The sequence below is a fragment of the Pagrus major genome, chromosome 23 (assembly GCF_040436345.1).
Source record: "Pagrus major chromosome 23, Pma_NU_1.0".
NCBI lineage: Eukaryota > Metazoa > Chordata > Actinopteri > Spariformes > Sparidae > Pagrus > Pagrus major.
In genome coordinates, this window is record NC_133237.1 from 21,208,117 (window position 1) to 21,220,202 (window position 12,086).

At 41.0% G+C, this 12,086-nt stretch overlaps 2 protein-coding genes and 3 non-coding genes across 5 annotated transcripts; 4 read left to right on the forward strand and 1 right to left on the reverse strand.

The window, feature by feature from the left end:
* Positions 1 to 56: 56 nt before the first annotated feature.
* Positions 57 to 3,719, reverse strand: baxa (BCL2 associated X, apoptosis regulator a). The gene is made up of 6 exons (XM_073494593.1): positions 3,356 to 3,719; positions 2,623 to 2,671; positions 2,369 to 2,527; positions 1,811 to 1,946; positions 1,573 to 1,677; positions 57 to 1,457 (listed from the first exon to the last, which is right to left on the reverse strand). The coding sequence occupies exons 1-6, from the start codon at positions 3,384 to 3,386 to the stop codon at positions 1,359 to 1,361; spliced, it is 579 nt and encodes a 192-aa protein (XP_073350694.1). The 5' UTR covers positions 3,387 to 3,719; the 3' UTR covers positions 57 to 1,358.
* A 54-nt stretch (positions 3,720 to 3,773) lies between these two features.
* Positions 3,774 to 6,230, forward strand: rps11 (ribosomal protein S11). Its single transcript, XM_073494594.1, has 5 exons — positions 3,774 to 3,850; positions 4,344 to 4,484; positions 4,719 to 4,794; positions 5,500 to 5,629; positions 6,033 to 6,230. Exons 1-5 carry the CDS (start codon positions 3,836 to 3,838, stop codon positions 6,154 to 6,156), a joined length of 486 nt encoding a protein of 161 aa, XP_073350695.1. The 5' UTR covers positions 3,774 to 3,835; the 3' UTR covers positions 6,157 to 6,230.
* LOC141020301 (small nucleolar RNA SNORD35) lies at positions 4,559 to 4,642 on the forward strand. Its single transcript, XR_012180828.1, has one exon. It is a non-coding gene; the product is annotated as a small nucleolar RNA SNORD35 (small nucleolar RNA).
* LOC141020302 (small nucleolar RNA SNORD35) lies at positions 5,292 to 5,375 on the forward strand. The gene has a single exon (XR_012180829.1). It is a non-coding gene; the product is annotated as a small nucleolar RNA SNORD35 (small nucleolar RNA).
* On the forward strand, positions 5,857 to 5,940 carry LOC141020279 (small nucleolar RNA SNORD35). Its single transcript, XR_012180807.1, has one exon. It is a non-coding gene; the product is annotated as a small nucleolar RNA SNORD35 (small nucleolar RNA).
* Positions 6,231 to 12,086: the final 5,856 nt, after the last annotated feature.

The following is a 12,086-nucleotide window of genomic DNA, read 5'->3' on the forward strand; positions in this document are numbered from 1 at the left end:
AAGACTGTTGAACATCATCCTCATTCTTATATAAACATACAAATCCACAGCCACAGTAAGAGGTAAAAGATTTATTTTCAATATTACAGCTTACAAAGTCACTGCAAAAAGATTTTCAGGGAGACTGGAAACTAATTTCAACTTTACAAAGGCGATAGAAAAAAGGTGAAAATTTGAGATTATCAAAGTGATTTTGTTGTAAAAAAAAAAACAAAGAAAAAAAAACACCAAGGCACTGACAAACAAAGGGAAAATGTATAAAAAGCCGTTTACTGCGTTGATAAGATTGCAGTCTGAATTACTCACGTAAAAATACAGTACTTTGAACATGTGTGAAGTGAGGTAAGCATCTGTGAGCAATCCAGTGCTTTCTGTGTCTGCAGTGCAACACCTTCTGTAGACCACAGGACATGTTTTTTCATGACATGTGGCTCCGTTTACAACATATACAAAAATAGGCAGGTTTTTTTTTTTTGTTTAACTGGAGCCACATTAAGGTCACAATGCTGGTCGAAATGCCCCCAAGGCAGCACATGATTTAACGTTGAACAAGATAAGAATTCAGATTTTTTTTTACCATGCGATGATTCATGTAGAATGTAAAGATAACTTTGTACACAGGTCCCTGCTGTGGCAATTTGATAATCCACTGAAAAGAGGTCGAACTGTGCATTCAAGGGGAGAAAATATTTAACGTAGCTTCAGCCTAAATATTATCGGAGGTGTATGTTCTTTCCAACTGTATCACTTTCTTGATACAACTCTTTTAACATGAAGGAATGTGACCACCCTCCGTTCATTGCCACCAGATCATTACAGATTTACAGCAGTAAACACTCACAAATACATATGAAGATGGAATCTCTAGCTTACAGACACCATGATGAGGTGGATGGAGACAGTGGGAAGATCAGAAAAGCAGTCTGAGTGGAACAAAAAATAAAATTACAATAGAAATAATGCAGAAAGGAAACTTCCAAAAATGTTCAGTCCATATATCTTTTTATGGCAGAAGACAGAATGCAGTGACTCTTTTTATATGTACCAAGTAAAAAATAAATTACTTAAAATGCATTCTCTGTTCAAGTCTAGCAAACTCTCCACCATCCGACTGCATTGTATCATGCACCGCTCACTTCCTCTCTGGCAAAGGGATCATGGGTACGACGTTAGTGCATTCAGTCCAACTCCCAGTCTTTGAGAGCGAAAGGGAGGCAGGAACGAAGAGTGGCTCTTCGTATCCAAATACATGTTTTCAGCTCCTTCACTCTGCCCTAACTTCTTTCAGTTGCTCTTGTTCAAGTTTCCCTCAGGCGTAGCTCCTCCAATCTTTAATGTGTCTGCTCTTCACAAACCCCTCACAACTTGCGAATGACGATGACAGTGGTGAGAACGCCAGCCAAGAAAACACCCACCGTCTGCCACGTGGGTGTGCCAAAGTAGGAACGAATACCCTCCTAAAAAAGATGAACAACAAACCATATATGAGCATGTGTCACACAAGCAATCAGCAGCAGAAGCTCAATTACTAATTAATGATGTTTGAGCTGCGTTTGATAGCAAGCTCCTTACCCAGCCACCTTGCTCCCTGATCCAGTTGATCAAATGTTCCTGGAGATAGTCGATGGTCCAGTTGATTATTGTTCTGATGATATCAGGAACTTGGGTCAAAAGAGCCTGAGAAAGTGTGAATGAGAGATGATTCAGCCTTGTGGTCTTTGTTAATTAATTCTAATACAATAATGAAGCTATGTCTCACTTTGTTTTGTTTTTATAATTCGGTGAAGCACAACAGAGGAGTTTAACTCACTTTGATGACAAGTCGACAGGCAAAGTAGAACAGCGCCACCACCCTGCCCCAGTTGAACTTTCCATCTGAGAAGATCTGAAGGGCAACTTCCATAAACACGTCTTTTGTGGGATTGAGTGCCGAGCTGTTTATCATACTGAGGAAGACAACATTCAGCAATTAGGGACAAGCTAATGCTATAGCGCAAACTGCAGATGGAGGGCAGAAAGTGAATTATGACACAAAGTGATACAGAAGATTCTTGGTGATACGTAGGAAGCTGAGATACTGCTCATTTGTGCAGTGGCTACTACTTCTCTAACAGTTTCCATACTTTGTTACGTTAAAGTCAGTTTTTTTTTCTTCTGTTTTTGCTGGAGCTTGTACCCTTTTAACAACAACAACAACAATAATACACAGCAACAATAACTAACTTCCCTTCATCTAATCCATTCTGCGTTTCACTTCTGTCCTCCTCTAAATTTCACACATCATTAGAATCACATGACTGCAATCAACCTATTCATAATTGCTCAAGCCTGGAACTGGATTGAACTGACACATGAACAGGTTGTTCACCTTTGGAGCTCTACATTCCCATCCAGCTCATCTCCAATCTGCTGCAGGCACATGGCAAGTTTCTTGTGGTTTGGGTCACACAGCTCTCCTCCACCCAGCTGTGCCCTGGTCACTGTGGTTTTGCTGTCTCCATGTCGCTGAACCCGCTCGTAGATGAAACTACACGAGACACACACAGATGATAGCAATTGTGATCTTATTGCCCAATTCAATACCAAGTTAAACTTAAGTCAATAAGTATGGCGTGTACTCACTCTTTTAACAAAACAGCTCCTACTTCCAGTATCTGATCTTTAGTATTTCCTGAAAGACAAAGGTCAGGGTCATATTACACCGTGCTAGAACAACTGTTTACTTTCACTTTAACACGAATCTAAGGCCATACTTTACATTAAATTGGCTTAGATTAGCCAAACTCAAAATAACGACTGAGAAAACATTATATTATTGAGTATTTGTCTGTTAATGTATATATACTCGTGTGTATTCTTAAATACGTTGTGTTTGCATGTAAAAGCTACCTTGTGAGAGACATTTATGGTGTACAAAGGCAGCACATAGAAACATTGTTATTTGTTAGCTAAGTTAATTAGGCTCAACTAATTTGCCGAAGTTAGTCAGTGTTGTGTCTGCATAATATTGCACGTCTACTTTGGACATTTTCGAGGTGAAATAATGCTCCTCTTTCCACGTTTTGGTTTTGTTAAAACATATTTGCTAACTCATCCTTGTATCCAGGCAGCTAACCGAGCTAACTTATCTGTAAAAACGCAGAGTGAGTGCTAACAGCTAGCTAACGTTTAGATTAGCTATCTTGCTAACCTCAGTTCAGCTAGCTTATCTCACCGCTGACAGACAAACAAGCTACAACCGCAAAACAAGCGATAGTGGTTAAAGTGTCAGATTATATATGTGTACTACGGCGTTAACGACGCTGTCACAGTCAACTTAAACGTAGCTATAACATTGCTGATGCTAGCTAAGTACCTTGCTCGCCTACTCCCGGGTGTGATGCCATCTTGTTGTCTTGTTAAGATTGTTCGTACTTCCGCACAATCATGTGACTATTTTTTTATTTGTTTGTGTCAACCGCAGCCGAAGGCGCCTCACGGTTTTCAGACGTGCTGCTCCTCATCCAGCCTGATGGGACTGTTGTGCTGCTGCGTTAACGTTGCGCTAAGTAAGAGGAGGTGACATCATCCACTGTTGACTATGTTTTACAGATCAGCGTGACGCACACAGCGCACGCGGACGACGTTTTCACAGCGTTTTGAACGACAAATAAAACAATTTAAAAATATTATATTCACGCAATTATCTGCGTATAACCGTCTGTAATGTTAACGAAACATTGATTTTTTTTCTTTTTTTTCAGCCTCGCCTTTTCTGTGACGTCATTTCCCGTGTCTCGCCGTCTTCCGTTCGTCGCGCGCACTCTCAGGCCTCTTTACGACTCGGCTGGCAAAGATGGCGGACGCACAAGTACGTTCAGCAAAACGGCGTGGTGAATTTAAATCGATCATTTTACATTTTAACGAACACATTTACCTGCTTATATTACCTATATGCCTTCACATAGCCTTTATACACGTCCCTGGGCTGTTTCAAAACACTTTCAGGCATTTATAGCTGCCATTTGTTGATGCCGTTCTGTATACCCTCGTGTAACGTTGAGCTAGCCGGGTTGCTAACTCGGTTAGCCTAGCTTACTACAAGTTAACTCCCAAGTAGCAGTGCCTTTCTTTGTACGTACTGCAAGCGGCAGCGATTCGCAGCAAAACATAACCCCTATAATTTATCTTAACGATATGTCCTTTCAGTGAAAGGCGATCCTAGTCCTTCATTAGAGGAAGTAAATCTTAGCCCCTGGGGCCGGGCGGTGTTAGCTTATGCTAGTGCTTCTGCCGAGTGCAGGGAAGTGTGGACGCGGCGACGTGGTTTCTGTGTTAACTTGCCGATCTTCTTGTTTTCACAGACCGAGCGGGCTTACCAGAAACAGCCCACCATCTTCCAGAACAAGAAGCGTGTTCTGGTCGCTGATGGTGGCAAGGAGGTCAAGGAAAAGCTCCCCCGTTACCACAAGAGTGTCGGGCTGGGCTTCAAAACCCCAAGAGAGGTAACTTGAATTGTCCAATAAATAATCCAAACTAATGTAGACACTACTAGAGCTGTTCAGTTCTTTTTGTTTGCTGCAAATGATGTTTTTCTCACGATGGTCTTCCAAGCCTGCTAGGTTTTGACGATAATGCCTTATGGCAATGCTGATGCAGTCAAGAGTTATTATAATAAGCTTTTCTTAGCAAGGTAATGTGTATTGTATAACACTAACAATGCCTTGTGTTTTCACCAGGCTATTGACGGCACTTACATTGACAAGAAATGCCCCTTCACTGGAAATGTCTCCATCCGTGGCCGTATCCTCTCTGGTAAGTTTAACACAACTCAGACATTAGCCGGGCAGCTCTGGCTTGGGATGCTGAAACAGTGTTAACCTGTGGCCTTGCTGTCATTTGGGCATCGCTTGGCTTTATTATAACACAGATAATGTCAAAGTGACCTGTAAACACTTAAAAGCATACCTGACTCTGCAGTAGTGATGATTTAGGTAATTATCTTGCACGTAATCCAGAAATATAATTTGCAAACAAAACAAAGTTCTGCACTAGTTTAAGAAAAGTCAGTGAATGGTTTGTTAATTTTGTTGTACAGGTAGGGACAAGTCTAGAAAATGAGTTTAAATGGTTTAATTTTAGCACTACGTGGGTTAGAATGTCACTGAGTATTGATGTCTCAGTTAAGCACAAGATGAACACTATCTGACTGCAAATAAAAGTCACTTGAAGCAACCCAAGCCAGAACAGTCTCTTTATAGGCTAACTTACCACAAACTCCATATTGACTTTATATTCTCTTGTCACTGTCCTGCAAATGATGTTTTTCTCACGATGGTCTTCCAAACCCTCTGGGTTCTGACGACAATGCCTAATGGCAACGCTGATGTAATGGAGTGACACTATTTAAAATAAAATTAGGCTACTTTTTAAGTTCTTGTACTTTTTGTTGTTTTTAAGTCTTCACTCTATTAATAGAAAGGGTTAAAATTCAATTTCCGTTTTCTGTGCGGTCTACAGGTGTGGTGACCAAAATGAAGATGCAGAGGACCATCGTTATCAGACGCGACTACCTGCATTATATCCGCAAGTACAACCGTTTTGAGAAGAGGCACAAGAACATCTCTGTCCACCTGTCACCCTGCTTCAGGTAATTAACCTCATGGCTCCTGCAGTTGTAACAAACATGGAAATATATGTTCAAAAAGTCTGAACATGGTGCAGTGATTTGTTTCCCCCTCGGCCAAGTTTGATATCAGGTTTAATTTCATAATAGTGAAGTTTAAAGGCACAATCAAAATTGGTGTATTTGTTCTGTTATAGGTCTGTTTAAAAGTCACTACTTGTGATATGATCTTAAGAAAATGTATTATTTGCTGCAAATGATGTTTTTCTCACGATGGTCTTCCAAGCTTAAGAAGCGCTGACGACAATGCCTTTGGCAAACACTGATGCAGCTTAGCTTTACACCTTCTGCTAAAACCTAGCTAAAAAATGTTGCGGTCAAAGTTACCTCAACAATTAATATCTGTCTTGATTGTGTTTTTCTGCAGAGATGTCACAGTTGGAGACATTGTGACCGTCGGAGAGTGCCGACCACTCAGCAAGACTGTGAGGTTCAACGTCCTCAAAGTGACAAAGGCCGCTGGAGCCAAGAAGCAGTTCCAGAAGTTTTAGATGTGACTTTGAGCAGGAAGGCTGATGTTGGCTGACTTGTGTCACTGTCAATAAAGAAAATCTTGTTTAAATAATTTCTGCTGTTTGTCTCATCACCCCCCTTGGATTTTGAACTAAATAATATATATATTTACATGTAAACAGTTCTGCTCCTTCTGTTTTATTTGTAAGTGTATTCAGTTATATGTTGTACATAGTACAAGTAGTAGAATGTACATAGTAATTCATGTGGTGGCACACTGCATATTATCAGCCGGTGTGACATTTTAGATTGTCTATTTCAGGAGGCAATCTTATTAAATATAATTTTGAACATCAAATTAAAACCTTCCTTTTTGAAGGTCCTATTTGTAAGAAAATATTGAGTCTCATTCCCAACTTATTATATACTGATGCTTTGGGGATGACAGCCGATGTGACCTTCAGTCCCAAAGTTTTAGTATTTTGAGTTGGGAATGAAACCCAAAAATCAACTCTTGCATATGGGATCTTTTCAAAGGAGCGTAATATCTGCTCTGAACAACTAAAATAAAGCTTGAAATGCTAAGTAGAAAAAAACACTACAATGTAATCAAAGTGGTGCAGATCATATCTTATTAAAAATTCAATTTACAAATTTACATTTCAATACTGCATGTTGAGCCCAACAATGAGCAATAAGGAAAATGCATCTAAATATTTTCTTAAAGGTAGTGATGTGCCGTTTCTTCACATCTTAAATAGACCAGCCATTCTAAACTGAAATGTATTTACTCAATCTGAAATCAACATGACAATAGTGATATGGCAGCCAGGCTGAATTAGTTAAAAAAAAAAGGTTTTCTGCTCCTTGAATGGTCTTTTCAGCCTCGAGCATTCACCAGACCCTACTATTAAAATTTCTTACTTTACACAATCAGTCCAAGCACAAGCAGATTTAGGACATGACTGGTGGATACAGTGAAGAGAAGAGAGGTCCCTCTTTCACACATTTTCATCCTAAAGAAATCGTACAATCCCTTTTTTTATTTTATAAACATGAGCAATGTTGGGAAATCTGAGAGTTTTGGTGTGCTTTTTATATTGGATTAGACCAGAACATACAGAAAATGACAAGTATCAAGGTTGTGGGGGTCGAGATGAAACCATATATTTCTGTATTTGTAGAGGCTGCATGCTGGACCCACAGTAAGAAGGCCCCTGATCCTCACAACTCAACTAGCTGTAATAAATACATTGTTACACATACACATTATTTTCATGCTTTATCAAAACCACACTGCACAACAGCGCCACCCAGTGTTTCACAAATTCACAACATTTTCTTTCCAATAAAATAAATGTGTCCAGCAGATGGCGACAGATGACTGTTTGATGCTTGGAGGCAATTTCGGACACTGAGTCAGGTCTCATGTTTAGCATAGTGCATTGGTGGAAAGTAACTAAATACATTTACTCAAGTACTGTGCTTGTGTACAATTTTGAGGCACTTGTGCTTTACTGGAGTACTTCAATTTTGTGCTACTTTATAGTTCTCCACTACAATTCAGAGGCGAGTACTGTACTCTGCTACATTTATTTGATACCCTTAGTTACTTTGTAGTTTCAGATTAATAATATAAAGTCAGTAAAATAAGCCCTGTTTTATAATTAAAAACATATTGTTCTGAAATGGACAATTCTTCTTAATGAATATGTTTGCTTTTGTTACATAAAATATGTTTTTTCTATAATATTTCTTTGAAAATTTTAATTTGTGACATTTTGGATGCATGAGTTTCACTTGTATCAGAGTATTTCCACACTGTGGTATTGCTACTTTCACTGAAGTATAAGATCTGAACACTTCTTCAACTGCTTGTAATGTGAGACGAAGTAACAAGCGGACAATGCAGGATTTTACAGCTATGAACAGAAACACATATTGCTGAGCAGGAGGAGGGAGCATTATCAGAGAAACAAGGTGATTGATCACTGTCGTCCGATGGCTTCGGCCTCAGTGTGATGACGCTGTAGCATTGAGAAGATCTGACCTCCTTCTTTTGTACATTTCCAGCCGTGATGATGCTCAACAGTGTCTGAGATCCGTACGCTCAACAAGCTTGGATGCGAGTGCATTCATGGCCCGTCTGCATCAGCTGAGTCATTTGCATTTGTCCTTATTTCTGCTCTAGGAGATGACAGCATTTCTGTATGGGAATCAGTAAATCCGTCCCCCCTCCTCCATCCTCCATTTTGCACTCAGCCTGGCCTTCTGTCTGCTGAGTGCCACATTATTAACATAATGATGCTGTAGATGTTTATTCTCTAATGCCCCAGTGAATGTGGACCATATGGCGATGACGTGAAGAGGGGAAAGTGCTTCATGTGAGCTCAGCCGTGAAAGTAGTTCCATCACAATCATTAGCAGAGTTTTGAAATAACCAAACATTTTCCTCAATTATAGTTTTCCCTTCTGTGTTTGTTGCACTAACAACAATCCCAGCTCTCCCCCCACCATGCTACAATATTTACCTAAACAGCAGAGTCTCAGCTTCTCACCACAAATTGGTCCTCTTTTGTACTGGGGCTTTCCCAGGTCCTTCTCTCCATGGGCGCAGACACTACAGGAGGGTGGGACGGCCTCAGGATGTTCTCTGAATAACAGCCCCTCTCATGAGCAGACACCCCGGGGAGCAAGGCAGCCCAGCAGGCCACCCAGCCCACATGAGTGCATACATGCTCCCACAGAGTGTTTGTCTGAGGGCAGAGGTTCTGATCCCTCAGAAAGTCCGAGCAACCATAATAGACCCGGTGTTGAACTGTGATGAATATGTGCTGTCAGAGAAGCATGTTAGTGTAGCTGCTTGTTATCTGCTGATCTATGTATGTGTGTTCTTTAACTTAATCAAGATAAGAAAGTCAAAATAAAAACATTTGATAGAACTGGTAAACAATCTTTAACTTCATCTTTTCATGATCTACATATTTATACGCAGAGAATTATGATGCAAAAGTTATGTAAGATTTAGATTTTCAGTGTGTTGACAGTGAAGAGGAACACTTGTGTAACCAGGCAATTAAAGAAATTGCTCAAGTGAATCTTCACTGTTGTGACACAGTTGGATCATTTCAGACCATCTTGCAAGCCGCAGGATTTCATTATACTATTTATGACCCTTCCACTTTGTTCCAATTCAAATAACAAATCAGCTGCTGGGTTTAATTGTATGTTACGTAGATTATAGAGATTGTTTTTCTTTCTTTCTTTCTTTCTTTCTTTTTCGTTTTTTTTTTTTTTTTTGCAGATTTATTGCTGGTTTAATTCAAACAGCAAACTCCGGTGTGGAGGACTGCCATTAAATGCAACAAAAAACATTAATTAAAAAACAAATAATGAATGTTTTTTGTTGCATTTAATGCCATTTGATTTATCACTTAAGTTATTTGTTTGTTTTTGATTTTTGCAGATTCAGTCCTCCATACGTCAAATCTTGAAAAGTGAAATCATGTAATTCTCCAGGCGGTGATGTGAGTTTCAGTGACGGAGAAGCCATCTCATGTTTCTGCTTAATAACTCTCAATTTTCCATTTGGAGCCATCACCAAAAGGTGGAGGTGAACATTGATTTAACAGATTTAGTGCTCCGTCCGTCACGGGCTGACGACCCACCCAGGTCAGCCCGGTCAGAGGTGGCCTTCTGTAAGTCTGTAAAGAGAGTAAGAAATGCCATAAACAGATTTTTATAGAAACTCCTGGATGGATGTCTGTGCTTTGTGTGTGGCAGCAGACACACTCAGTCTTTTGAACTGTCTCACTTCACATTCCTCCACTCTGCCAACATGTTTACCCAGTGTCACGGAGCATGCTTGCAGTCGTGCTTACTTGTGTATCTAATGGCAGGGATGTTAGCTCAGAGGGTCGACCCAATGAGGGTAATGGCCACTATGAAAACAGAGGCCTTCTGGTGTCCCAGCAGGAGGCGTGGGCATGACGGAGGAGGAGGGGGTCGTATAGTCCCATGCTGGACCGTCGTTCTGGTTTGTTTGGAGGCTGTCAGCAGCTTCCAAACTGTTCTCCAGCAGAAGCAGCAGCAGAGGACCTGATGGGCTGAACAGATGGAGGTTAAATGTAGACGAGCCTGAGCTGTAACAGATAAAGCCCTTCATCCTCTGGTCTGTTTGAACAGATGTGTAGTTTAAGACTCTTTCAAATGTGCATATGTGCATTCATTATCTATTTACTCTATTGGTCCAGACTGTGGCTGGGGTGGGTGTTCAAAATGTCGAGGCGTATTCTTACACCGCAGACTTTCTTCTTGCCATTTTTTCCCTTCAATATAATATGCATCCATTAAACCCGTCATCACTATCCAGCGTCTCACTGCTGGGATGCACAACAGGAACACTGTGGGCTCCACTTCAGGTCAGCGCAGGGTCACTCTCCACATCTGGACGTGTCATCAGCCCTCCAGATCCACACAAAGACAGCCAATGTCCTTCCACCAAAGATGGACTGCAGTCTGACAACATCCTCGTATAAAACATGTGCCATTACGTTGTGTCGCAAACAAATGATGGTGTGTACGGGCTGCAAACATATTAAATGTGGGATTGTGGGGCCTTCTGTTGGTGTTTGAAGAAAATGAAAGTCGATCTGGTGGATAATAAGCATGTCAAGATCTATTGCTGTCAGGTTAGAGGTTCTGGTCACAGTGATCAGTGTCTGATATCTGCACCGGGAGCTTCTTAACTGATTTTAAGTGATTTACCAGATGTGGTCCCAGAGTGTGTCCCTGATAACGTGTCTGTCAGCACATCGATTACTTAGATTTCTGATTTGTATTTTCATGAGAGTTAAAACAATCTGATGGGTAAAGTTTTCGAACCTGCAGAGCTCCATCTTCAAGGGTATCAGTGACACAACCTTGATTGATCGTCGCTCACCTGGCCTGTCTGTTAAGCCGAGAGCCACGCAACACATCCAGTCCGCCCCTAATTCAATATTCTCATGTTCAGCCGTGTTCACGCCTGCCCGTCAGACAGACTGCATGTCTGGCATGCGTGAGCATAGTGGGCATCTCCAATTTTACACCATGTTGTCAGATCAAAGCGTGGGGCTGGCGCTGGCGGGTCACAGGACGGGGTGTTGCGTGCAGCAGCGCTCTCGGGTCATGTGTGAACCATCTAGCATGGCTGTCATCGGAGCATCCCTGGGGTGTGCTCTCGATGACTGATGGCCTCACGCTGGAGCCCCGAAACCTACAGTCCAGAAAACAGGCAGCTCTGGACTGCAGTGCTATGTGATGGTGCCAGAGGGCTTATAGGCGTGCAGATGGAACATATTCATGTACACAGATATGCTCTGTTTTGGCTACAAACGCATGACTTGACATTTTAAAGCACAAAAGATGAAGCAGATCCCCTCCACACATGTATTAAGGCATAAATAAAGGCTCTCTAATGTAATTACTCTGATATGCAAACATTTTTAATTTCATCATAACTGAGACAAGATGTCTCCCGCTTCACTGTGAAGTCCGTTCTCAGTGTTTGAGCGCTGGAGGCTTCGCGTTTCTACATCACATTTGTTTATGCTGAATATTTGACCAATTAAAGGTGCAATATGTAATAATTAGTTAAAAGAATATGTCGAATTGACAGTTTTCATGTTACGACATCTATATGTGAAGTTAGCATGCTAACTAGCTAGCCAATGCCTGTTACAGTCCTGAGATAACACCCCACCACTGCTCTGAGCTCCCAGTCCGGGCTGCTAGTTGCATGGCTAACTGAGCTAACTAGCTAATGGCAGTTATAGTTAATTAGTAGTAGTTAATTTTTTCAGCCTACCATTGTTGAAACAGAGCTGCTAATATTATTGCTGTAGCAACAGCAACAAGTTAGTGAACTGCTGAATGAGATGCCCTGTTTGTCTGTTGACCGTCTGTTCTCCAAAATCCAAAATATTTC

Excerpts from the sequence above, each read along its gene's own strand:
- rps11 (XM_073494594.1), top strand. Across the intron at positions 4,485-4,718 it reads GCTTCAAAACCCCAAGAGAG|GCTATTGACGGCACTTACAT; the intron begins GTAACTTGAATT and ends TGTTTTCACCAG. Across the intron at positions 5,630-6,032 it reads CACCTGTCACCCTGCTTCAG|AGATGTCACAGTTGGAGACA; the intron begins GTAATTAACCTC and ends GTTTTTCTGCAG.
- baxa (XM_073494593.1), bottom strand. The coding sequence starts at position 3,386 with ATGGCATCACACCCGGGAGTAGGCGAGCAAG. Across the intron at positions 1,947-2,368 it reads GGGAATGTAGAGCTCCAAAG|TATGATAAACAGCTCGGCAC; the intron begins GTGAACAACCTG and ends TGTCTTCCTCAG. Across the intron at positions 1,678-1,810 it reads CCTGTCGACTTGTCATCAAA|GCTCTTTTGACCCAAGTTCC; the intron begins GTGAGTTAAACT and ends ACACTTTCTCAG.